The sequence below is a fragment of the Miniopterus natalensis genome, chromosome 19 (assembly GCF_054644295.1).
Source record: "Miniopterus natalensis isolate mMinNat1 chromosome 19, mMinNat1.hap1, whole genome shotgun sequence".
NCBI lineage: Eukaryota > Metazoa > Chordata > Mammalia > Chiroptera > Miniopteridae > Miniopterus > Miniopterus natalensis.
This window is the reverse complement of record NC_142099.1, coordinates 19632951-19660869: the sequence shown is the minus strand read 5'-3', so window position 1 is coordinate 19660869 and position 27919 is coordinate 19632951. Positions and strand designations below refer to the sequence as shown.

The 27919-nt window shown below is 43.8% G+C and overlaps 1 protein-coding gene across 4 annotated transcripts; it reads right to left on the bottom strand.

Annotated features, from left to right (window-relative positions):
* Positions 1–272: 272 nt before the first annotated feature.
* On the bottom strand, positions 273–26127 carry FAM20B (FAM20B glycosaminoglycan xylosylkinase). 4 transcript variants are annotated; one of them, XM_087828060.1, is made up of 9 exons: positions 26044–26127; positions 17903–18410; positions 12432–12518; positions 9055–9164; positions 5847–6018; positions 5442–5633; positions 4351–4416; positions 3707–3766; positions 273–1235 (listed from the first exon to the last, which is right to left on the bottom strand). In XM_087828060.1, exons 2-9 carry the CDS (start codon positions 18277–18279, stop codon positions 1004–1006), a joined length of 1296 nt encoding a protein of 431 aa, XP_087684186.1. In that variant the 5' UTR covers positions 18280–18410; positions 26044–26127; the 3' UTR covers positions 273–1003. The 4 variants fall into 4 exon arrangements, with proteins under 4 accessions (XP_087684186.1, XP_016060521.1, XP_016060522.1 ...); XM_016205035.2 differs by lacking the exon at positions 26044–26127 and adding an exon at positions 20497–20842; XM_016205036.2 differs by lacking the exon at positions 26044–26127 and adding an exon at positions 18734–18816.
* Positions 26128–27919: the final 1792 nt, after the last annotated feature.

The window sequence follows — 27919 nt, the reverse complement described above, 5'->3', positions numbered from 1 at the left end:
GTCATGATTGCCAATCTCTTGGGAATAGCAGCTCCAAAGGCCTTGAAGGCCGAGGCGGAAATTCATCTCAGAAGAGAAACCAGGGTGGCAGAGGTCACAAGAAACCTAACCCTTATTCAATGTGTTATTTGTTTGCTTTGTTAATTTGGAAAGGATTTGTCTCCTTCGGACAAAATAAAAAAATAAAATCTCATAAGAGAATCATGCTTGTGTTGTGACAGTAAGTTCTCCAGAGACAATTTTTGGTTAATTTAAACACAACTGTGATAATGCCAACTTCACTTAGGGACAAGTCACGTTAGCTTTTACACACCTTAAGAGCTTCAGTAAAATCCAGGGGAACCTGCTTTAACTAATTCAGTCACTTCCCCAATTCTGATCACCTCCTCTCCCTTCTTCCTCCTCTAAGAAGCATTAAAGCACTACTGCCAACTGCTGAAAAGCCCAAACATCTCTCCTGCTTTTGGTCTTCCCTCTAAAACATACCCCCTCCAACAAGCCTGCTCCTTTGGCTCCACAGAATGCCAGCTTTTACTTGCTGCCACTCCTCAGGAGGCAGTGAAATTCCCAATTTGACAGTCCTGGTAAAAAAAGGACTCAAGAGATTGCAAAGTGTCCTCAGAAGATCCACAGGTGTGGTGAAAGGACTATACGGGTGAGCTCCAAATACCCCTCCGGAACCAGCCCCAGCATTAACCTCTCCAAACGTCACACCTGCTGTCCTTTGGCATGAGAATTAAGACTGACCAACTGCGATGCCACTGCTAGAATGGGCAAGGGCCGAGAACGTCAGGTGGCTCAGTGGGAACATTCCGTGGTCTGAAACTAACAGTTCGTGCTTCAGTTTCTACGACGGAAAACACCAAAGAAATCCGAGGCGACCCTGTCCCCTATCACCAGAACTTGCTGCTGGCCATTTCCAATCCATCTCATACCATTTGGAATTGATTGTGCTGTTTCTCTATCTTTGTAAAAACAAGTCTCAGTTATTCTGTGCTGCAAATTACAAGTGGGAGAGAGGCATCCTGTCTTCCACCAGCACAGTGTCCATCCCAAACTGGTCCGTGCACTGCTTCACGGTGGCCAGGACACTCAGGAGCCGCTGGTCCACAGCGTCCAGATGAGGGCTGGACAGCACTGGGGAGATGGGATCATGGGCCATGGCAGATTTTAAGGCAGACTTCAGCACACCATTCTTTAGGTAGTTCAGTCTGTTCCAGGTAGAAACCCGAATGCTGGAAAAAAAGGTTTTGGATGGGTTACATAAAATCTCTCATTACCGAATGGAGTTTAAAGCCTGCTTGGCACACAAAAGTAAAGAAATAATTATTTAAAATGACTCAACTAAAAAAAAAATCATTATGATTAAGTCACATTACCACATTTCGATACTTTTTCCAGGTAATTGAGAGATAATACAAAATTTATACATGTTCATTGAAGTGCTATTTATAACAGGAAAAATGTGAACCAATCTGAATGTCCAACAACTGGTAAATAGTTAAATCAGTTATAACTCATCCAGTCCAGGAAATACCATGCAGACATTAAAAGCAGTAAAGAAAATGCAGTGGCATGGGAAAATGTCCATGATGCTGGGTGGGGGAAAGCTGGAGTAAAGAAGCTGTTTTACTCCACATCTGTGGGGAAAGAAAATGTGTGTGTAAGTACACCCACACACAACACACAGACACACATGATTAGAAAGAAGTCACTACAGTGTTGATAGAACTTATCCTTACATCTTAACGGGCAATTTTATTTCCTTCTTTATACATTTCTGAATTTAAAAAATTTCTTACCATTAATATTATGAATAGGAAAATTTTATTGTAAGCACACCAATTTTCCTTATTTCACCAACTAAAAAGGATCTTCTATTTATCTCAGAAGAAAAGTAATTATCTGCCTGTGGGTACTGTGAGAATTTCTAGGTATGCAAAAAAGTTGGACTCTGAAAGAGGCAGCCTGTTTTGCAGCTATTTAAAAAAGCAAAGGAGCCCTGGCCAGTTTGGCTCAGTGGTTAGTGTCAGCCTGAGGACTGAAGGGTCCCGGGTTCGATTCAGGCCAAGGGCATGTACCTTGGTTGCAGGTTTGATCCCCGGTCCCCGGTCAGTCAGGGTGCGTGCAGGAGGCAACTAATAGATGCCTCTCTCTCACATTGATGTTTCTCTCTCCCTCTCGCTTCCACTCTCTCTGGAAAGCAATGGAAAAAATATCCTCTGGTGAGGATTTAAAAAAAAAAAAGCAAAGGATGGCTAAAGCATGGCAGGGATGAACAAGCACAGAAGCAGTGTGGTTTTGTATTTTAAAATACACTACAAGTGCCCTGAGCATCTGAGCTTCCCACGTGTGACTAAGGTATCACTCGAAATGACCTGCTATAACGGACAGGCTTCCTTTAAGCATCTCTCTCTCCTGAGCTTTCTCAGCAGAGGGCGCTCGAGGAACACTGCAGAAAGAAGGGGGTTCTCCAGGGCTTCAGGCTGCTGTGCAGTGGGTCAGTAGTGTGTGGGGTAGGCCATCAAATGCAGCTCTGCCCCAGCCACACTCCCAGAACGGGCAGGCCCTCTGTATGCCATGCTGACGGTTGTGGCCTGCCTGGACCCTGCCTACACTCTGGAGGGCTGCTTCTGCTCACCCGGCACCTGCAAACTCAGGGACTTCTCTGCCATCCAGTGGGCTGAAGTACAAAGGGGTCCCCTTCCACATTCATCCTTCCTTGGGTGCTCTCCCTCAGCCCTGTTTTCTTTTACAGTCACTCCTGCATCAGGGTTAATAATTCTTCATACTAAAGTTTCCCATTTAACCCACTATGTCTCTTCTATCTCCTGATGGGACCAGACTAAGAACACTAAGTATTAATATAAAAACATCTTCCTTGAAAGGTGCAGTGTTTGATTGGATGTATCAATGCTTCCCAATACTAATGAAGAAAATTAAGGGTTGCCTGGGTAAACTTTCTGCAGAATAGTTTTGCGATTAAAAAAAGGAAAAAAATAAAGTACATTTAAAAAAACAGAATGAAAGAAAAGCAGAAAAAAGAGAAGCTGATCAGTTGCCAGGAGGCCAGTCTTACATGGTCCCAGGGACCCTGGGAGTTGACCAACAGGAAGGGGTGCTCCTGGGCTTGCATATCTGTGTGGGCTCCAGCTCATTCTCAGTGCTCACTTTAAAATTTTACCAGCAATCATGATCTGAAAAGGAGCTTCTTAGAGCCCAATTTTTATCTCATTTTCTTAATTTACTTTTTAATTTCTTTGTTCTCTAACATAGACTATTTTTTTAAAAAACATCAGTTGCTAAATACATAAGGGAAACATTACTTTTGGTTTATACAATTTCAAATTGGGATCTGTGACCCACAGGCTGTCTGTGGTGGTGAGAGGACTTGAAACCATAAGGTAAACACAGTACAGTGACCCAGGATACAGATTGTACTAGACTTTGGGGGAGCAGGGGACTATATCCTGATATTAAAACAAACATGGAAATACACTACTGAATAGACTGAAACCATCTATTCATACAAAACTCAAAATGAATTCTGAGTATTGGATTACCAGCCTCCACTTTTCCCTGATCCTCTATCTCAGGACCTTGAGGGGTTCTGGGTCGGAAAAGCATGATCAGGTATTAGGAAGATTTAAGGCCAAGAACACTCTGTACTGTTACATGAGCCTGGCATTTGATGTGCATAACTTACATGCAACACTGATAGAGAGGGGCAAGAATGCTTCTCTCGTCCAGCGAGGGGTTCCCAAAGCTGAAAATGAAATGAAATCTTGGTGAATTGGGTGGCAGCACCAGTTCCCTTCTTACCATCAAAGCAAAAGCAAATTCTGTAAGAAACCCAAACGTGATCCTAAATAATTTCATGCTCCCACAGCTCAAGTCACTTAAATTAAAAATAAACAGGGCATGACCAATTAGACACAGATTCCTAGCAGCTTGTGCTGCAGCATCGAACAACAATTATCCATATTTGCAAGGACCCCCTCTCCTGACAAGAAACAGCAAGGTGCTGAGGCACAACCATGGTAACACAGACCAGAGTGAGAGCCTGAAGACCTCCAAACCTGGAAAAATGTTAAGTGTGGGCGGAGAAATACAAGCTATTCAACAAGCAGATGGTCATTACTTGCAAAAAGAAGTTACACTGTTCTACTCCAAAATTACCAATCAGAAAAGATTTGGACTGTCCTAGTCCCTACAAGTATATGGACAGATTCAAAACAGAAAAACGACTTGCAGAGGCTGAGAAGAAGTTAGTTGAAAGCAAATGTAAAAATGATCTCAGCAGTAGTTCTGAGTAAGACAAGGGGAACTGATTCTGGAAAAGCTGCTAACCTTCTCTTTTCCTGGAAGTTCGTTGTAATAGCTGAAGGGTCTGGCAGCCCGAAGCACAGTGCAGGCCTTCAAATAATAAATGGCAAAGGCAACTGTTTCAATGAATATTTCCATGATTCACATGATCTTTAAGAAAAGGATCATTTTTACAAGTAAGGATAAAGATTTTCAGGAATGTATACAGCACTGCTGGGAGAGGGAGAGGCAGTGTTTGCTAGCCTCTCACTTTCCATAACTGTCATCACCTTCCACAGAGCCTGTGGGGCCTGATGCTGTGTAAGATGGTGGCATCATTAGCTAATGCTGCCCAAGCATTCTTTGCTGAGGACCCCCGTCTCAGCTTATTCTCAGCAACCAATGTTAACAGTTGTGACGTGGATAATTCTGGGTTCCAAAGAAGTATACTGTTTAGCAAACACTTAAGTGTAACAGAAAGTGTGGTACTGAACTGGGCACCATAGAGAATGTAGAGTGCAAGTTGAAAATACAATGTGTTCTTCAAAGAGCCCAGACCAAAAAATAAGGGCATTCATTCATTCAAAATTAATAAAATTATCTCATGGAAGATAAAAGTAACTTGTCTTTATATATAATCACTAAGCAACTACTCTTCCTCTCACGGTAGCAAAAAGTCTGGGCCTGGACTGCTATAAAAATATCAAGGCAGCCTGTCAAAAAAATTAATCTTTTAAAATGCATGAACCTTTGAATAAAATAAGTTCAGCAGTAATCAAATTTCATGTTACATTAACTATGTATATCTCAAGATTCTAAACATCACAGTCAAGAAAGGATGACGTGTGTAGTGACAAATCAAGGGCCTTGGTCTCCAGCTGTGAACAGCATCACAGTCTTTGACTCCTGGGAAAAACCACTTTTCCATTTTTAAAGTCCTCGGGTCCCTGAGGGTAGAAGGAGTGCAGACCTGAGCAAGATGGAAGAATGGGGTCGGGAACAGCGAGGACCCTGAGCAGAAACAGGGAAGATGCATCTGTCAAGTGTGTTCTGGATTTTGCCAGGATAGCCCAGAAAACGCCCTTCTTGTCTACACAGACACCCCTACCCAACAAGGGTAGTCCTGCTGGTCCTACCTTTTGGCATTATCGAGAAGGATAAGCATACTGGCACCCTCGTCGTCTTGGAAACTCTCATAGTGATGGCGGTCAGCATTGCCGATCAGGTAATCAAAGACAGCCGTGTCAATGATGTCCAGGAGACGCGGACCAGAGTCATACGGGGATGTTTTCTTCACAGCGTCGCAGTAGCTCTCATCGTACTCCCACCTGGAGGCAAGCAGCATCCCCAAGGTTATTTACTGAGAGCCAACACTGTCCCTGGCATTGTCTAAACAGAGAGAAGACGAAGCCCCTGACTTGCAGGTTTGCCCCTGACCCTCCACTGTTCTCTTTAGTCTTGGACAGAACCCCTGGTTGCGTGCAGGCTGTCAGCAGGCCAGGCACAGGAGAGCATTAGTAGTGACTCACAGGAGAATTTACCTGGCCAGTTTGCCCTCTCGGTAAGTCCTGCCCCAGGGGTGTCGGTGTTTCTGCAAAGGCCACACATCTGGAAGCCAAAGTGTGACAGATCCCTCCATGGTGTCTCCGTCAGCACAAGCTGGCTCAGTCTCTCGGCAGTAATAACACTTCCCATAGAAACAAGTATTATTTCCTAGAGGAGAGAAAGGGGCCGAACACACTTAAGGGGAAAAAAAGGAAGGTTCCAAATTCTCCCCAGGACAATGGAGCAGAGAGCAGCTGGTAAACAGATTGTGAAAACCAAGATCCTGAACTTACATTTAACACTGTATAGGGAACAAAAGCACAAAGTGTAAAACAATTCAACAGGTACGAAAGGATACACATGAAAAAGTCAGTCTCCCTTTCTGTGTCCCTTCTTCCATCTCTCTCCAAGAGCCTACTACTGTCACAAGTATCTTTCTGAACAAGGAAAGGAAAAGGAAAAGGAAAAGGAAAAGGAAAAGGAAAAGGAAAAGGAAAAGGAAAAGGAAAAGGAAAAGGAAAGGAGGGGGGAGAGGGAAGGGGGAAGGGGGGAAAGGAAGGGGGGAAAGGAAAGGGCGAAATAAAAGGGGAAAAGGAAAGTCCTCTGCTTGGTCAGAGCACCCGGAGGGGGGAGATGGCATGCATGGGGGGGGGGGGGCAGGTACACCGGACAAGGGGAAGATTCACGTCTCAGGCTGACGGAGTGGAGGACATGAGAGTTCATCACACTACTCTGAATGGTGCACTATTTAAAACTTATGAACTGTTTCTTTCTGGAATGTTCCATGTAATATGTTCACCAAACTCTTTCCATCCTAGAGTACCTTAAATCCTTCTATCCCCTCTGCTTGCTTTACTTCTCTTATTGCGTATGAATACTCCACAAGCCCCAAGTGCTCTCACCTCCCGATTCTCCCCTTCCCAATTCATTCTCGACAGGGCTGCCAAAGTCAGTTCTCTAGAATTCAAGCCTGACCTTGCCATGTCCAGGCTCTGTAAGTGGCCTCTCGGTGTCTGAAGAGAAAGTATTGACTTGTAGGTTGGTGCACAAGGCCCTTTGGTGACACTGTCCTGACCACCTGCCTTGCTCAGTCCCCAGCCCCACACAGATACTTAACTCCAGCTAAATTACAGTCTCCGGAGCTGTCATGCCCTTCTCATCTCCCTGTGTGCTCTGCCTCCACCTGGGAACTGGATGGAAACAAAATCACACCCAGGCCCATCCCCTTCACCCCCAAGGCCCTCTGTACATGTCTGAGTTCCCCACTGGATAAAGCTCCTTGCAGGCAGGAGGGTATCACTCATTTTTGTATATTCAGCACCTGCGATACACAAGTGAAACAAAATTTTGTTGAATGAATTTCAACAAAATTTTGTTTTTGAAATATGAAAGAACAAAAGCAAATTAAATATTTTAGAGTTTTTAAATCTGAGTTTGAATCCTGGCTAACAATGAGTAGCTTTGTGACTATGGGAAAGTCATTTAATTCTTTTCAGCCTCTTTCTCAGGAATGGCACGTGGATAAATCTCCCCCACTTACTGTACTCTTTTGTCAAGAGGATCAGATATAGTAACTGTGTAAAAGTGCTTTGTCAGGTTGCAGGGGCTACACAGAATTTAGTTATTATTATACCAAACTGTCTACTAATACATTTTAAAAAATGTGCTCAGGTCAGCCTTCTACCTACCTGCTATAGCCTAAATGTTTGTGTCCCCCTAGAATTCACATGTTGAAGAAGTCATAATCCTCAGTGTGGTGGTATCTGGAGGTGGGGCTTTGGGGAGAAGCCCTCGTGATGGGATTATTGTCCTTATAAGCAGAGACAGGAGAGAGATGATCTCTCCCCCCCACCCCCCAACCCATACCATATGAGGACACAGCAAGAAGGTAAATGATTGTAAACCAGGAAGAGGGCTCTCACCAGAACCCAACCTTACTGGCACCCTGACCTTGGACTTCAGACAGCCCGAACTAAGACACTGCTGCCCTATGTTGTGGGTGTAGCCAGAAGCTCATTCCCCAAATGTCCCAAACCTGTGTACTTTCAGGTCTTTATGCCCTTATTTCTGTTATTACTTTCAATTGTTACCCAATGCCCTTTCCTCTTTGCTGCCTGAGTAGCTCCTACTGATTCTTTAATACTCAGTCCAAATGTCAATAACCTCCTCTACAAACCTCTCCCTGGCCTCTCCCTCCCCACACCTTGCGCGAGGTATGAGAGTTAACCTCTGTGAGTCTCTAGAGAGCAGGGACTATGGCCTATTCTCCTTTGACCTCCTCCCATCCATCAGGAATTCACGTTTGCCTGAGCATAAAATTGAACAAGCAAAAGTGCACAGAAAATATAAGAAACAAATCAGCGACACTGTATGCTTTCAGTTATTCGTAAAAACAGCATAGCTCTAGCCTTGTAAGTTTAAACTCTGATGAACCTGTCACAAGTCTTTTAAATATTCAGTTTCATCTCATTTTAAATGCAACCCCATTCATTCTAGCAAAGCAAGGTGTTCATCTTGCAATGACTGTTTCAAGTCATAATGTGTCATTGAAAATGTCACCACGAAGATTCTGGGACAAGAGACCACAGCACCTCTGAATATTTCCCATTCTCACTGTGCCCACAAGAACATGAGTGAGAAGTTTAGCTCAGATCCTGCACCTCAGAGTGAGATAACAGAGCGGAGCCCAGAGGGACTGTAGCCAGTTCCATGCACGTGAGTTACAGGCTACCCCTTGCAGAGCAGGAGGCGGCAGTGGTGATTGTCCAGGCCCAAGTACAACCCTACAAGGGAATTTCTGACCCTCTCAGAGTTGCCTTAAGGTTTTCCTCAATTCTAAGATGACAGGAGACAGTTCCAAAGAAAGTACATATATATGAAAAAAACTACCCAGCCAATGATATACAGACAATAACAGATTTAGGCCAAAATTTGAGTTTGAGGTTTAGCTTAAAAGCAAGCAGAAGGAAATAAAGTTATCAGCTACTTACACTATCAGTAAATGATCTCACTTCCTACTTCACAGACACAACAAAGTACACATTAGGGAAAACTTTCGGTTTCCTTTTAGATCCATTTCCCCCAGTAACCCAAGAGCAAGTTGCCTGACTTGCTTCTGTAAAAGTCATGAACCAGCTTGTTCAATGACACCCCATTTAACTTATTAACTACTCTCCCACCTAAATGTCCTCTATTGCTTCTTACCTACAGTTAGGAAGGTGCTCAAGAGCTGCTCCGTGGCAACAGGCTTGATCTCTGTCCGAAGATTAACAAATCTGCCAACCACCAAGGGGGCTCGGCGGAAACCCAGAATCCTGGTTTGGAAGGTTGAAGAACAGAAGAGAAAAATCTTTGGGGATATAATTTAAACGGCAGTCTTAAAAATTATGGTTAATCATGTTGGATGTGTAAAGGAATTGCTGACAGGTATAAATATTTTTTAGAGGTACATATATATATGAGTTTAATATCAAGATGTATGTAACTTATTTTAATATATACTTCAGCAAAAAGGATAAGGCAAATCTGCAAGTGTGAATTATTGTTTACTACAGGGAGTGGGTCTATGGGTTCATTATATTGTTCTCTCTACTTTTGTTTGTTAGAATTTTTTCATAATAGAAATTTTGAATAAATTTTAACAAAGTTTAAAAAAATCGAAACTGGGTCTAAATTCATACTTGGGTTCCAAGCTTTAGATAAAACAGCACACTGACAGAAAATGATACAGATTAATCTAAAAGGATAAACCCACAGGACAAATTAAACATAGACATTTCTCTCTAACGGTCTAAAAGCACAACCTTATGGTTGAGCACAATAATTCTTTCTTTAAAAGAAATTTCCTGTCTAAAAAATACACATTCCCTGAAGAAACATTGGAGAGGCAGGATTTGGAACACACAGAAAATTTATAATGAAGAAAATAAAGATTGCCTGTAATTCCATAACCCAGAAATAACTACTGACATTCTGGCATATGAGCATTTTTCCTTTACAAGTATATATAAACACATACTCTTGCGTAAATACAATCTGCAGTTTTGTGTCCTGTTTTTCACTGATCATTGTAACATGAGCCTTTACCCATGTCATTACAAAGCCTTTAAAAATGGCTGTGTAGTACAGTGGTTACCAGAGAGGAAGGGGGCAGGGGAGAGGAGGGGGAAGGGGGATCAACTGTATGGTGACAAAGAGAGGCTTGACTTTGGGTGGTGAGCACACGATGCAATATACGGGTGATGTATTACAAAACTGTACACTTGATGCATATCTTATTAATTAATGTCACCTCAATAAATTTAATAAAATAAATTTTTTTAAAATGTCTGTGTAATAAAAATCCATTGTTCAGGGCTGCTGACTGACTTTGTCCTAAACTGGATCTTAGAAAAGCCACAAAAGCAAAGAGATTAACAGATTTGTCAAAATAACACAAAAGTAGAGAGAACCTCCTGAGGCCAGAGAAGGTGGTCAAATCCTGGTGAAATGGACAAACAGTACCCCAGAGCAGAAACGTGTCAGGAGCCAAGGATGGGAGAAAAAGTTAGGAAGTATGTTTTCTCCCCAGTGGCCACTGCCAGGCCAAAGAATGCCTCCAGCTTAGTGCTGAGGAGTCATGTCACAGGTGGCAGTCAACAAAGGGGCTTAACTGGGGTGGCAGTTAACAAAAGGGGTCAGAGACCAGCTAGAGAATGAATATCTTTCAGATTTTGAGGTACAGAATGACTTTTAAATACAAGACCTCCCAAAGCACAAGTCATAAATAGAAACATTATATTTAATTAACATCAAAAGTAATGATTTCTGTACAAAGACTACACTCTAAGTTAAATAGGTGATGTGCTGTGAAAAAATAAGGAGATACCAAATTTTGCCAATAATTGAGGAATTACAAAATAAAATAATGAGATACCACTTTACATGTTAGATGAGCAAAAACTGGGGTGTTGTATACTATGAAATATTGGCATGGATGTGGGAAAATGGCCTTCCCACACTGCTTGTGTCCATCGATAGGGAGATAGGAGGGAGCTTGGGGATGAAGAAAATCGGGCAACAAGTGAGCCTTGGAAAGACTGATGCTAGTGTACCATCAAGTGAGGAGTAGGATTTCCCCAACTCTTCCCCACTAGGTCTTAAAACAGGCAGTGACAACTCATGGGATTGTGAACAAACATCTTAACCTTTTCCGTGGCATTAGATGTTTCTTAGGTTGCTACCAGTTTTCCACCTCTGAAATGCTACAGCTAAGGTTGTGGTATATGTATCTTTGAACTTCTAATTATTTCTCTAGGGTCCTTCCTAGAAATATCTTCCTAGAAATACCTTAGATATTTGCATTAAAAGGTAGCTACTCATTCAAAGGGTATGAATATCAAGGATTCTGACACATAAGGCTAGAATTCTTAAATGAAAGAATGAACCAATTAACAATGCCAGAGGCAGCATCTAAATCTCAACGGATTCCTGCCAATGAAGTTTTATTATTTTTTAAACATCTCTGCCATTTTCAGTAGGAGAAAATAGCATTTCATTGTTTCAAATGGACTTTTTGTATTACTGGTGAGGATGAGCCCCTCACCTCATATCCATTAGCAATCAATAATTTCTATTCCATTAACTGTGTCCTTAAACCATTTTCTACAAGAGTTTGAGTAGATGTACAGCTCTGTATAAATATTTATATATTAAGGCTATTAATGCTTAGATTATATTAGATTCAACTATTTTCTCCTAGCTTGTTGGCATTTAAATTTTGTTTGATGTTTCTTAATGTGAGTTAATTTTTTTATTTAGTTGATTCTATTGAGCTTTATCTTTGTGATTTTTTTACATTATTGCTTTTTGCTCAGAAAATCCTTCCTAATCCAGAAAAATACAAAAATTTACCTTACTTTTCTTCTAGTTCCCTTACAGATTCATTTAAAAAATATTGTGAGTATTTCTTTAAAAGTCTGTCCACATGCCCTGATGAATGAGCTGATTGGAAGAGCAACTGGGATACTAGACAGTTCACTCACAAGGTTCCTGCTGAAAAGTGTTAATTTCCCTAGCTAACTTATACATCTAGAATTCATGTCTATTTTTCTTTTGGAATTACTGGGGTTATTGGAGCTATGCACATTTTATATGAAGGACAATAAAATTCATTATGTCATGCCCTGTTTCTAGCATATGCGGTTAAATCAGTATTACTTCCCTAGAAGAAAAACAAAACAGTGTTGCCAGGCTCAATGAATGACCAGCTTAATTTAGGGATCTGAGTTCAAACCTATGTTTTCATCCTGCCATTTTATTTACCAATAACATCTTCACTCATAATGACGGACGGCAGACTAGAAAGAAATGACCCAAAAAAGCCTGGAGTTAAGAAATGTACTTTGGTACTGCTAGTACCACCCAAATTATGAGGGACTCATACAAATTTCATGGAATCAGTCACTCAGCTCTCCAAAGCAGGTAACAAGTCAAAGTTATCAGTGTTGTAGTCCTTGGGGGGAAGTAGTCCACAAGCACTCTGTTCCAGGACATTTTTGAGAGGAAACAGAACTTGTGTAACCCACTGTGATTACACATACCTGTCCAAGTGAAAGGCTGCCACCTCTGCATTGTGTCTGTCATAACCAGCGTAGGGTTCCCCTTCTACCACGTAGTCTCGGTTATACCTGCAGGGGGAACAGGGGGAACAGGAGGCACAGATGGAGACACGCATCACATCAGTACCACAGGCGCCAGCACAAGGGGCATCACAACAGAAGCCTCAGCAAGCCTGGTTCTGCTCCGCATCACCTTCCCGGTCAGCCCTGAGACAACCGTGGATGACGAGAGTCACTGGTAGGTGGGGTTAGGATGAAGTGGAGAAGAAACCAGCGTTCTCTATCACAGCAATCATTCTATTAATGAAATGTGGAAGATGTTATTTTTACCCCATCGAAAAGAACTTCAAACTACAAGGTAATTTTCTGGACGGCAAGGACCATCTTTGTATCTCCACAATAGTGGTAAAGCCTATAGTTGTTTGTTTACCAGAATGGCCACAGCAAAAGGCTTCTTGGGAAAAGGTCCTGATACACCTGTTTTTGTTAATAAGTAGTTGAGTGAGAGCTAGTATAGTTCTGTCACTACCTGCCTGAGTAACCTTGAGCAAAACTCTCTTCTCTGGGCCTTAGATTCCTTATGTACAATACCAGGGGCTTGACGAGGAGGTGATTTCTAAGATCTGTTTCATCTCAAACTCTATTCTATATCATACACAGGACATAAACAAAGGATAGTGAAACTGGCATATTTCTCTCTACTAATCATGAAGAGAGATACAATTTAAACCTGTTAATTGAAGAGGAAAAGACACTTAATTCACTTATGACCTCTACTGTTCACCTGCATTTCCTGTTTCAAACGGAGACCTATTAGGCCATACAGGGAACTGTCAACTGGAAATAAACTGAGACTGAAGTGAAGAGGAGTTGCTCCGCTGAGGACAATTGCGTCTCCAAAGCTGACAAGGATGTGGGGAAGTGGGAAACGGTACTAGAAAAGGCAGTGACCTTCAACATAAATGACTGTGGAATATAAAGTGAAAGCATGTCCACAAAACACATTTATCAAGGCGAAGTGATGAAACACTTATGCTAGAAGGTGGCCATGCATCAGCACCTGGCTGCACACCAGTTTCTTCTTTCTTAGCAGTGTCAATATACTTAAATGGACTTTTTTGTTTCTAGTGTCAAAGCATTATTTAGGCTACCTAGGATTTTACTAGCTCCATACAAATTAAGTCTCAATTTAAATAGGACTGCAGCCAAAGCTGTAGGCTGGCAGTAAAACTCGGGGACAGTCCTTGGATACTTCATTTTTTACTCTAGTGGTGCCACAGGAACACATGTGGTGATGAGCAGTCCATTCCTTTCAGTGAAGGAGAGAGCTTTCCATTATATCGAAAGGCTGTTTAGAGGGAAATGTAAGATCCTAGGAGAATCCGGGAACTCTGGGAGTGGACTGGAGAGGAAGGGAGGGGAGGAAAGGGGAAAGGACTAGAAATCAGAAGGAAAGAGCTGCACTGGAGTCAGAAAGTCCAGACCCTTAGCTCATGTTTCGGCTGTGAGAAATATGGCAGGTCAGAGCTCTGGGTCTCACTTTTCATCCCCAGTGAAATAAGTAGCTGGACTAGATGAGCTCAGGGTCCCCTTCAGCACTTCCTAAGACCACTCCCTCACTTCTACCCACTCCCCAACCCCTGCTATCTTGTCCTTCTCATCATAACAGCAGTGTGTGCCTGTGACAACCAATTTACTTCCAGAATGGAGACAGCTACACTGAGGGGGGAAAAATCACTTTTACAATGTAAGGCAAAATGTGTAAATAAAAGCGTCACTGTAGTCCTACATGCCATTTATCTTCCATCTTCCATCTCTGAGAGTAGGACATGGACAAGCAGGCTCCAGCAATGCTGGAACCACAAATGGCTGTTACAGAAAGGAGCAGGTCTTGCATTAGCAGTGAGACTCCGCTCCCCCTCTCAGCACAGTGATCCATCTTAAGTCCCTGACACAGCAGCAAAATTCATACAGTAACGGCCAATAAATCACTCCTACCCTCTGGTGAAGGACATTAGAGTATGACCAAGGATATTAATTTGCACTTACACGAGGACTAAATAGCCTCTGAAGCCCCCGAGGTCACAACAGCAAAGTTCTGGGTGTTTCAGGACCGGAGTCAGTATCTACGAGCACTTAACTGTACAGCCACCTTCCCCAGCCTGCAACAGTGCCAGGTGTAGCCAGCACAGGTTAGTGTGTGCAGGGACTCAGAGCACCATCACCACTGCAGGAGCCTATACAGCTTGCCAGGCGTGGGAGGACAGTCCCCCAGAGCTGGGAGTGGACACGGGCTGTTCAGGAGGTGGTAAGGGAGGAGGGGACCAGCCTGACAGAAATAAAGAGCTTGGTACAGAGAGGACGACTAGACTGTGAGGGGCCTGACCATTAGGCTGTGGATTCTGGATTTGGTCTGGTGAGCAACAGGAAGTCCCTGGATGTTTGAAAGCTGGGCAGCACAGGAATAATACGGGGATTGAGGGAAGAATAAAAGTGTTCAGCATGGTCTAGAAGAAGAAGGTAACGGGAAGGTTGTAAGAGAGATGAGATGAAGCGACAGTGACTGAGGTTAGTTTATGCATTAATCTGTGACCACCTCCCCTAGTCCCCAGCCAGGCCTCTCCTCCCTCCACTTACATCTCGTCTGAACACCCAGGTGTACCTGCAAAGCACCTGGACTGGTACTACTACTGCACACTACCAGGACTATCTGGCTTGTACACTTCCTGCTGTCCCATCTCACCCTCAATTCTCTGGTGTACAAACAATGGGTGTGGAGATGATATCTTCTTACTTAAACACAAAATGCATATAACTCATCTCTTTGGTGATCTCTCAGGTTACAAAACCAAGAGGTCGAGGACCATATTTCAAAACTAAAGTAGCAATTTTTGATGATGGGTGTGCCCTGTCATCACACTTACAGGAAGGCAAACAAACTTAAGAGAATTACATGTGTGCGGAGCAAAGCCAGCTGCTTACACTCCAAATGCCAACTCCATTTATTACTGCAGGTGACCTTGGCAAGTGAGTTACCTGCTCTAAGCCTCAGTTTCTTATCCTGGAAATAAGCACTGTAACTGTCCACAGTTGTGATGTAGGTTAGAGGCATTGACAGATACAAACGTAGTTGGTGCAATGCCTGGCAAATGGTATGCATTCAGTGGAAATTAGGCCCCAAGGCCCATATAAGTATACTCTTTCCTCATTACCTGCCAATCAGACTTTTTTTTTCTCCAAAAGGCTACCTCATTTTTTAACTTTCCTAATTTCCACACCTTCCATACATCATACTTCCCAGTTTCAGGTAAATGCAGATCCCTTCAATTTCTGGGATCCCAATATATTAGTTCTCTGGCTACCTATTATCTACTCAGAGTTGGGTAATGAAGGGAGCAAGGCGAACTACTCTGGTCACAGTTGAATTTTGTACATCTTTACCCTGTATTCTTCTCCTGCTCCATCAAGAGACCCAAAGTTTGTGTTTTAATTCTTTCAAAAGCTTCACTGAGCCCGGCTGGACGTGGCTCAGCGGCTGAGCGTTGACCTCGGATCCAGGCAATCAGGGTTTGATTCCCGGTCAGGGCACATGCCCAGGTTGCAGGCTCGGTCCCCAGGAGAGGGCGTGCAGGAGGCAGCCGATCAATGACTCTCTCATCATTGATGTTTCTATCTCTCTCCCTCCCTCCCTCTCCTTTCCTCTCTCTGAAATCAATAAAGATATATTTAAAAAAAAAAAAAAAAAAAGCTCCATTGAGGAGTGAAAAAAGAAGTTACTACCCCAAAAATGTTAGACGTTACAAACTTTTAGAAAATTCACTGGTAACTAATTCCTGGCAAATGACTATGAATCACCATGTTAACCTATTTCAAATTCATATACTCACAGAAAACTTTTAAAAAAATTAATTATACTATAGAATTGACAGACAAATTATCTCTGTAGATCCTTAGAGAAGTCCAAAGGGGTCACTGTTTAACAACATACAGTCCACTCTCCAGTTTGAGTGTTAGACTGAAGTAACTAAAATGACCCAGTTCTCTGCATAACACTAGCAAAAGAAACAATGAGATATCACCGCACACCTAAGAGAATGGTCAAAATCCCAAACATAGACAACACCAAGTACTGGTGAGGATGACGTGGGGCAACAGGACATCTCATTCATTGCTGTTGGGAATGTAAAGTGGTACAATCACTTTGGAAGACAGTTTGGTAGTTTCTTACAAAATTAAATATATCCTTACCATATGATCCAGCAATTGTGCTCCTTGGTATTTAGCCAAATGAGCTAAGAACTTACATCTACACAAAAACCTGCACATAAGTATTTATAGCAGCTTTATTCATAATTGCCCAAAGTTGGAAACACCAAGATGCCCTTCAGTAGGTGAATGAATAAACAAACTGTGGTACATCTGGACAATGGAGTATTATTCAGCAATAAAAAGAAACGAGCTACCAAGGCACAAAAGACAGAGAAACCCTGAATGCATACTGCTAAGGGAGAGGAGCCAATCTGCAAAGGCTACAAAAGGTATAATTCTAACCATATGGCATTCTAGGAAAGGCAAACCTATGGAGACAGTAAAAAGATCAGTGGTTGTCAAGGGCTGGGGGAGGGGAGAAGGGGGAGGGCAGGACAGGAGGGAAGGAGGGAAAGAGAGAGGGAGGGAGGGAGGAGGGATAGGTGGAACACAGGGGATGTTTAGGGGAGGAAGCTATTCTATATGACACTGTAATGGTGGATACGTGTCATTATATGCTTATCAAAACCCACAGAATATAAAACACAAAGTGAACCTTAATGTAAACTGGATGGTAGCTAATAAAGTAATACTGGCTTATCAATTATAAGAAATGTACTACACAAATAGAAGATGTTAATAGGAGAAACTGGGGAGGGGAGGGAATACGTAAGAGCTCTCTGTACTTCCCCCTCAATTTTTCTGTAAACATAAAATTGCTTTTATAAAAAAGTCTATTAATTAAAATAAAAGCAAAAACAAAACCCAGATGAAAGAATTATAGCTTTAGCACTAAGAGGGAGTTTAGTGACTGATCCAAAACCCACTCCAACTCTGGGTAACTCCTTCTCTAAAGCATGTAGTTATCTAGTCTCATAACTGTACACTTTTGGTAACAAGTTGCTTATTTTCTAACCAACTCATTTTGTATCACTAACATCTGGCACATAGTAGATATTTGATAAATTTAGAAGGATAGCTCTAACTGTAAAAAGTTTCAGTCTTATATGGAACCAAATCATGTCCCTAAAATCATGTTCTTAAATCATACTCAAAGACTCACAGGACATTAAGAGCCAGGAAAGACTTCAGAGATCTCTCATTTTACTGAAGAGAAAGTCAAAAGAAGATGAAGCCTCTTATATAAATCCCAAGTTATACCCATCAACGACCTAGCACCTGTAACTTCCAAGATGAAGACTTACCTCTTAGGTTTGAAGACAACTTTCTGCCCTCCTTCAAGTATCAGTAAGGCTTTCAGTTGTGTCCCTTTGTAACCCACATCAGCTTTAATGATTTTCTTGGTGGCCATGGCATGCATGATTGCCCCCAGCTCTGGCGTCTCTTCAGGGTACACTTCCCGGGGAACCACCCACTGGGCTGCAATCTCCCAGGGAGACTGCAAGGTGTGGTCCAGCTTGGGTGCCAGCTCCACCTCCAAGCCAGCCACCATCCGGTGAAAAGCTCTCTGGTCCTCCCGGTTGGCAGCAGATGAATCTAAGTTGTCAATCAGGAAAACTTTGGTGAAGATAAAGATGACAAGGAGAATTGCTAACAGCACGACTCGCTGCTTCAGCTTCATGTTGACCTTTGCCTTCTCCCCTCACCCACTCTCTCACACGTATTAGGGAGAGCAGGTGGCGATGGTTAGCACGGAGACTCCATGATTATACACACTGGTCCATTTCTTCACTGAAGTGCCTCCCACAATCCCTGCAAGTCCAAGTATAAAGCAAAATTCAATCAGAAATTCTGTCCTTCCCCCTTGAAACTTTTACACGCCTCAAATACATTACTTACCCTTTTAGCCTTGCTAATCCTATGCTTGAGAAGACCTAGTAATTTAAAATTAACTAGTTTGGGGAAGGACCAAGTGCAATGAAAATTTAAAAGCAAATACTCCTGTTTTAATAGGATGCAGAGCCATCTAGGAGCCATTTGGACAGCTACAAATTCCTAAAACCCAAAACAATGAGGGAAAGCACAACAAAAGTAAAACATTAAGAACTGCATAACTTCTTAACTTTCATTTTTACCTTTCAAAATCCATAAAAGGCTTTTGAATATCCAAACCCCCAATACTTGGTAACTTTCCAGTTCTTCTCTTCTCCAAAGATAAGTTTTATGACACACTGTAAGACAGGAACTCCTAAAAATGCCAACGAGAGTACAAAGAGGACTAATAACTCCTCCGAATCCAAGTTCCCAGCAGTCATATCTGTCATATAATACATGTCATATCTGCTGGTCACGTATTTACATACGATATCCAGACACATATCTCTACTTAATCAGCCTTCCACCTAATTATTTTTCAAAATTAAAATCCCTGTAAAATATGGATAATCAAATCTGGAGAAACTAAGAAAAGGAAAAACATGTCCATATACCATCTGGCTATTAGAAAAACATGACTGGAACGCTAATGGAACCTGGTACTATAGCAACACGATTAATTCTGGACCGGTCAGGCACGTAACAAAGACACTGATGCCATAGACATAAAGAAGTGCTGCTTGCAGTGTGGGGCCAACCACACTCAGTCAATTCTCAAGCTAAAATATTCCAGATACAAAATCTGTGTAGGGGGTGTCAAGAGCATACAACCCAGTCTCATTTGCATGCTGACAGGTTGCTTTCCACCCCACAGGGCCATTTGAAAACATGCGCAAGCTTGCTCTGTGGTGTGCTTACAGACAGTGCAGCACTGGGCTAAGACAAAGACGACAAAAAGATAACAGGGTGTTGCCTCACTCTCCACTTAACAATGCAAACCATTAATTGAAGAAATAAAACCAACACAAAAGATAGGGCAAATGACTCCACCTGAGATACTCCCACCCCAACTGGAGACTGCTCCCCTCGTAACAGCTGAAACACATCCACAACAGTCTAAGAACCACCTTGAGGTGAGCCCGCTGACATGCAGTGTCTTCTTAGTGATTAACCAACTACTCTTTTCACATTAGTTCTCAACAAGCAGCAGAAAGTCAGTCAAATTCAAGTTCTAATTATCTCCAGCCACCTGTTTTGTTTCGTCGTCATCATTTCCCAGGGAGTGTATAACACTATTAGTTGAAACAAAGGCAATTCAAGTGCATCCAAAATGTAATTGTGATGGTATCAAGTTTAGTGTGTGTGACACTCAGTAAAACAGTTCCCTGTGATTACTGATAACAGCAATGCTGGGAGAGCAGATTGCAAATTTTTGCTAGTTCTAACACAAACTGAACCACACAACTTCTTCAGTTATTTGTCCAACAGTACACGTCTTAGGCTGCAGTGATGAAAGGGAACGCAGAAACCTTGCTGGGTCAGCAATTGCTTCCCCCACACCTCCAGCTGTAACTCCCTCCGGTCCTGGTACAATTCTGGCACAAAGGCGTCAGCTGAACAGCTTTTCACTTCCTATGAAACATCCTTCAGAATTAAAGTCTGGTTAACCCATAAACTTCTAATGATGCTACTCATTTCATTTACAAAAATAGAAATCCCCTCATGCTACATAAACATATCATATACATCATTTAGAATAATGGTTAGGAGTATTGAGGGGTGTTTTTTTAAATCATCAATATAGAAAGTTCTAGCAGCTCCAAAATTCAGACAAAACCAACCGTCTAATTCTGCAATCTGAGTGTGTGCTTTTAAGTTTTGCAATTTCATTAACCTTTGGAAAAGGCCTCAGAAGAACACATTCATTAATTCAGAGCTGCAAACAATTCATCCATTCAAGTGGGACAGAAATTTCTATCAAGTGAACTAAAGAGTTCAACTGTCAAATTATTTCACTATTTACCTCTGCAGATTAGCAGGTAGAGCAGGTTTAAAGAAGAGGCTCAGCAAGTTTTCATTCCATGATGAGTCACCACATCCGGGTAGCACAAGATCACAATTTGGCACTGTTTTCTCCGACTGCCCTTCATCCCCACAGCCGCCAATTTCACGTAGTGCTTATTACCTTCTACTGGGTTACTGAAAGAACCGCCTTCTGGGCCACCAGGTTCTCCAATCCAGACTTGATAACGCAGCAAAACCAGTTTTCTAATCACACACCACATCTGATTTCCACAAATTCCTTAGCAAGGCATTAAAGCCCTACCCTATCGATCTACGTGGCTAGCTAGGCATCACTCTCTTCTCAGCCTCAACCTAAAGGGTACCCCCCCCCCCGTGTGGTTGACCTTCACCCTTGTCATTCCTCATACTGGAACTCCCTCAAGATTCCTCTTGCTCTTACCTTTCTTGCCCTCTTCTTTTAAGCCTGATTTGTCTCTCAAGGGCCATCTCCAAAGCCGCTTCTGGCTCCTCCTCACACTACACTAATCTCTCTCTCCTTTAGGCCACTACTTAACTACACTTTGCCTTGTCCAGTATCTTGCATATAGTTCTAAATTCCCCTCTCAGAGCCTTGGCTCCTTAGTGATCTATCTTCACGTTCCCTCCAGTATCTGGTGTAGTAAGGGTGGGTGCCTTATCCACCTGAACCAAACAAACTACTACGATGAGGCTTTGCAAATATCTTGAGAATCTGGTGTTAATCTCCTCTGGTATTTAGAACCAAATGAGTGTGTATGAACTGGCACCTCGATGTTGGCTATCCTGAATCACCAATCCCCCCTTTTTTGGCAATCTACTTCTCTACCAACACGATTGCTACGGACAGTTCAGAAAACACAAAGATATTTAAGAAACTGACAATGTAGAGATTATAGTGGAATTTCTACATCAGTTTATGAATTTGCAAGGCTCCTATTCCAGAAAAAATGAATGATATGAATTAATTCCATCCTCGATGGTATGCTTCACTCCTATATCCTTGAGAGGGGAGGGTACCCAAGACAAGGTTTCCATAGGATATTAGCTTCTTTTCTTATTTGAGACAGCAGTGTACTATACACTCCACAAACTGGGTTTCTAAGATCCCCATTTCAAATATTAAGGAAATTAAAGCAATATCACTGGGCATATTCCAAATTATTCATGAAAACTTCACCTGCATTCATTCCCAGAAGCCTCCGCCTGCTCTATTTCATGCCCTTATCTCCTCTTGTAAATGCTTCCAACAGTGTAACACTGCCCAGTTACAGTATGGTCATTTATTTTAATGTTTCTGTTATGTGTAACAGAGCCTACCTCAAAGAACAAATAGACTCAAGGTAATAACATAACTCAAAAAATGTTAAATATAAAAGAGGTGGTGTAAATGGTAGTCTTCACACTAAAAGTTGGCATAAACTCCCAGATTCGAGTTCTGGAAGGCAGGCCTTTACAAGAAATTTTCCTACGGAACCCTGGTTTCACTCTCAGCTCCATCACCTAAATGAGGCTTGCTATGGAGAGCCTGTTTACTTTCATTCTACACACATACATGCACTCACACCATCCTACACGTTTGACAAACTTAGGGCTGTTGAGTTGTTTGGGAGAAGAGTGATAGATAACACAGAAGTGAGGTCCTAGTATAAAGTGCTCTGTTCAAGAATCTGGCTGATGTCTGGGGGAAGAGGTACAGAAAAATACATGGTGCAGAGGTCTCTAAGTCATGGTGTGGTAAAATTCAATGTGTGTGGCTGCTGAGGAACCTGAGAACAACTGGCCGAACACTCACTACCTTACCACAAGCTACCAGTGAGGTTCCGAGCCTCATTTGTAGCAGTGCCCCGAGTCTCCCTCTGGTTAAGTGACAGCCTCACACTACTTCTCCTATGGTCACAGAGAAGAAATCCAAAACTTCACTCAGAGCAACTAAGAGTGAAAGCTTCAGTAATAACCCTTTTTGTTTCCAATTCAATGGTCAAATCAAGTTCTCGCCACATAAATGGAGCATAACCTGACTTGTGAGTGTAAGGTACCATAGATGGCCTCTCCACTTAAGAAATGTCCTCTAAATTCACCTGCTTATTCTAAGTATAAACTAGGCTGTAGCAGAGGGGTTAAGGGTATGTGCTCTGGATTCTGAATGCCTGGGCCTGAATGCCTGCTGTATCCCCTACTGAGGGAGTTGAGAAAGTGACTTAACATCTAACTGGTTGTTCTGGGCCTGTTTCCTCATAATGAAAAATAAAACAAGAACACTGTTACCTAACTCACAGAGTTGTTAAAAATGAATGACATTACCACATGCACTGTGCTAAAATTAGTGCCTGGGTAACTCATAGTAATTGCTTGTTAGTCATTACTACCATATCAACAACCCAAAGATGACTTCCTGAGAGAAAGAATGACAGAGAAAATAACCCTCACGAGTTATTGTTATATAGTTTTCTGGGTTAGTCAGCTAAATACACTTGTTACATTACTGAGTTCAAGGAGTCTTACATGCCTGAACCAAGTCCTTTCCTCAATTTGAGGAGCAGCTAAGACTGTAAATAGGTAGGCGTGTTCAGAGTGGAAACCATATGAAGCACAAGCCTGGGAGGCTCTGTCACTCATCTGACCAACCTGTTTCTCTCCTCTACAAAGTTCAATTCTACACATTCAATCTAAGTGAAACAGATGGGAAGCATGAACTTACTCTATTTCACAAAAAATGTTGGAAAAAATGCCTTTCACAATATTCTTATTTGCAAAATTAGCTCTGTTTTAAAGATAACAGCTTTACATGTCCTTAAGCTCTTAAGCCTTAAGAGTAACTTAAAGGTACAGGTATAGAAAATCTAATTCCCATAGAGTCCAAGTTGTTCTGAGTGTTAAATTTTCCTCCCTTTTTTCACTTCCACTTAAATATTTATTCATATTAGTAAACTCAGAATCCCTTAGGTGAAATCCTCCAACAGTTCCCTGTGAAGGAACTCAACCTGAAACAATTACTGGGCATTAATAAAGCATTAAGGTAGCCTTTCTTCCTGGGTGTGAGAATAAAAATGAAATAGGCAACAGTGTTAATTCCTTCTTTGAAAAAAAATTCAATTCCTGCAATCTGTCCCATATAAACCTTGATTTAGGGCAACCCTCTAGCCCTCTTCCTTGAATAATGAAAAGGAAAAAAGAAGTTCTTAGCTCATACTGTTAGTGAAATCTGTTTTTAAAAACCAACACAGGCAGTGCTCACTGATCTAGAAACTAGAAATGCGTAAGAATTTGCATTGTGTTTCACATGGGCCTGGAATAATGAGCCTTCCTAAGTTGCTGGTATTTCACTGCTCTCTTGTCAGTGTATAACCACTGAAGCTATATTATAGAATGCAATTCCTATATAGTGTGGAAATACCAAATTTCAAGTAACAGAACATTTTCCCTTAGATTTTCATGTTTTCCATCTTTACTGTTCAGTTCACTACAGTTCTTGGAAAGGTATATAAACTTTATGCAACAATAACACTTAACATTTTTAACCTTACGTTCTGGGGAGAGCGTCAAGCTGACAGGCCACAAATCACTTTAGAAACAGAACCTCAAGCAGGTCTGTGCTGAATTATGGCTGAGTAGCTCCAGCCATAATCCCTTAAATACACACATATAAATACACACACACTATTTTGGTATGCCTGTCTCCTCTACGACTGTGAGTTCCTTAAGGACAGGGGATATGTTGTACTCTCTTTGTACCACCAAGTAAGCTAGCATGGTGCGGGGTACATGAGAGGTACTCAGTAAAAGCTTGTTGAATAAAAGGAGTGAAAAGCAAGGAGGAGAGACCTTTATGCTTATAAAGGTCTCTGGTTTAGAGATGACCTCTTTTTACAGAATTAGGGAAACTAAGTCCTAAAATGAATCCAGACATACAGTACAATTTAAAAAATGCAAAAACAGCAATAATGTATACCAATTTTATACACTCAATTCTAAACTGCTGCGTTCAAGGCAATGCTATTGTCAGCCTGGATCCCATTCCTGTCACTGCACTTTACTGTGAGGCTGAGAGTCTGAATTACTTGCTATGCTTTTTCATTCTTTGGTAAGCACTTTCAAATGCAGAAGGCCCGCCCGTTCACTGAGTCCACTGTGCGGTTCTAGGGGCCAAAGTCCAACACCTTCACACACTTCAGAAAAGCTATTAATTTAAAACAAAACATTAACTTTAAGTCTACCTTAGACTGGCTCTGAGTCTAGGCAAGTAATTTAGCATCTTTACACCTGTACCTGAGTTTCTGAAAGACACGTCTTGATGATAACAATACACAGTATGTGGCGTGCTCTAAGGCTAAGCTCAAAGGCTCTGCATAAACCCGAGGAATGTTTGTAAATCCACCAGCACCCTGAGGTCCCGAACCCAAATAACACAAACCAACCCCAGGGACATTCACGCGTTAGTTTACAACACAAGAACAGAAGTAATTGGTAAACAGCAATCTTAATGACTAGATTACACGCTTGTAAAAGTTCTACAAGTTAAAAGCCAAAAGATACCACAATTCCTACTTTCTTTTCAAGGTGAGAAATCAAACCTCCGGAGAGAAACTGGCTGGGTGGAAATGAGACTGACACCTGGCCCCCAGACCCAAGTCGGAGTATCAGCCTCTCTCATGTTCCCAAATTATAAACTCCTCGCCATCCAAGGGAGGATCTATGGCCGCTAAAGAACGAAGAATTCCTGAATGACCACTCGTGCCCTGATCTCTCCACTTTCCCTCCAACTTCCTTCCAGCCCTTCTCTTCCTCCCAGGAGACTTGCAGGTAACAGAAGTCTGATCAGAATTAAACCCTCGTCGGGTCCCGCGACCCAGGACGCCGCCGGACACCCGCTCGCGTTCATCACTAACCGCGAGGCTCAGGTTCTTCCCCAACCGTGGGGCCGGCACACCCGGAAGTGAAATCTCGAGCGCAGCCCACTTCGGACTAACGTACGGCTCCCTTCTCCCGCTCCCCCAGGAGCGCGGGGTGCGAGACCGAGGGCCACACGGACCCCCGCCCCCTGTTGCTACCCCGCCTCCTGCCTGGGGCCCGCGGGTCACTTGTGCTTCCCGGCCACGAGGTGGGCCGCGGGGTGCACGAGCCTCCCGCGCAGAACGGGAGGGCGGCGCTGGTGCCAGTCGCCTCAGGAGACGGCGTCCGGGCGCGAGGGCTGGTCACTAGAGGGACCCCAGGCGTCCCGAGGCGTCCCAGGTAAGGCCCGCGCCTCAGGCCAGGCGAGGCCACGTCCCCCCGGCAGCTGCGGACGCCCGCCGGAGCCCGCCTCAGAGCCCGAGGGCGCGCAGCCCCGGCAGCTCTCCCTCCGGGACCGCCCGCGGCTGCTCCAGACCACTCCAGGCACCGGCTCCGCGGGGAGGCGCCCCGCCCCCAAGCAGCCCCCGGCCCAACGCGCCGCGTGCCCCCCGTGCCCCGCCTCACTTTCCCGCCAGCAGTGCCAGGGGCGGGGGTCACGCGCCCTCCGCCACCCCCGCGCCACCCCCACGCTGCTCACCTGCGGGGGCCCTAGACTAGCTCCATGGCCTCCCGCGCCGTGCACTGCAGCCCGGGCCGCCCCGCCGCCTCCGGGGAAGGGACACCCCACGCGGCGCTCACTGCCCCCAGCCGCCGCCGCCGCTGCTGCCACTGCGGCTCCCACCCACCCGTGGCCTGGCCATCTCCTGGCCACCTCTCCCAGCGCCGAGCCGGCCGTCCCACACCCACCCCCGCCTCCCAGGCTCCCGACTGTTGGTACTGTCCTAGCGTAACGCCTGCCCCACGACCAATCCGAGGGCTCCCTCCGCGAGGCCCCACCCCGCCCGCCTGTGGGCGGGCCTATCGCCTGGCCCCGGGCCGCCCCCTTAACCCTTTCAGTCCCGGCCGGTCTGCGGAGCTGCCGCCGCGCCGGCTCACGTCTCTACTCCTCCTCCTCCCTGCAGCCCGCCCGGCTCTCACTTCTCTGGCTTTTTCTTTCCTGGTTTCCCCTAAGCAGGCAGTGGGACTGGAGAGTTGGGGGCCCTCAGGTCAACATATGTTTGTGAGAAGCAATTTCCTTCCTCCCTTTGCCCTTTCAGTTTGCTTGGACTTCTGCTTCTCCCTATTTAAATGCATCCCCTTGCCCCAAAGAGGCCGGCCTTCCTCCAGTGAGCCCAAATCGCTCTTCCTTCGGACCAGAGCCAGGCTCCCTGCTACATTTAGTTGCATGTAACAAAATTGTGATTAGTTTACTGTTGTTTAACTTCTGTGTCTTGCAATGGACTGTAAGCCCCATGGGGGTTGGGCAGTCCTGAGTCCCCAATGCCAGGCACACCCAGTAGACCCCCTGTGAACGGTCTGAAGGATTCTCCCGGCCCCTAAGTTGTTTCTTTTCCGCTGACTCCACACAGAGCATCCACTGTACAATGCGTCCACACATTTATTCACCCTATACTAGGCGTGGACTTAGTGTTCCGGTTCCTGAAATATTATAATGCACACTGCTCCATGGGGTAAGATGTGTGGCGGGGAAAGACTGAGCCGATGCTTTTTTTCAGCCTACATAGTTCATTTAAGGGGCAGAGTGTCATGGAAAGAACTCCTTACAGGCTGTATGTTCTTGGGTGTGCTGCTTACCCACTCAGAGTATCGGTTTCCTCATCTGGAAAATAGGAGTTAATCATAGTACCTATTTCAACAGGGTTGTTGTAAGGACTAAATTAGGAAATGTAAGCACCTACTCTCAGGAGATCCTAGAGAAATAATTGGGCTTGACACCAGCCCCAAACAATCCAGAGAGGGAAGGAGCCCCTTTGCAGAAAACATTCGTTACCGTGAGGAGTACACAGTCAAAGGCAGGAGAAGCTTTATCAGCCTTTTACTGAAAGGTCTGAAAAGGTTTGGGAGTCATTTTCTGCCCATGGAGTACATAATTCTTGGGAAAAGGAGCCGGGTGGTAATGAGAGTCCTTCCTTATTTCTCTACGCAGGATCATTGGTCTGCCTGCAGTCAGCTAATCTCCCTGAACCTTGTTCACTTGATGTGCAGATCTTAAAGCAACAGGGCAAGTCCACAGTTCCCCTAAGACGCTTTGCCCCAAAGGTCTCTCCTTTCTTGCCTGTAACTCTGGCAAAGACAGCGAGGCCGGGGAGAAGGCCAGGGCATCCTGTAGGCTGAGTCTGCTAGCAATCCTCCTTTACAGACATTCAGAGAGGACGGCTCATGGCTTCCACTCCAGTGCTTATTTTCACATTCACCAAATCCTTCCATCCACCCCACACGCTGCAGGACAGACACTCCCCCCCACCCTGGTCTTCAGAGGAGAGCCATGAGTTCAGGGCCTGAGTCAAAGGCTTTAAGCCAGCAAAGCTGCTCTGTCCCCTAGTGTTCCCTTCACTAGGCCACATTATCCAGGC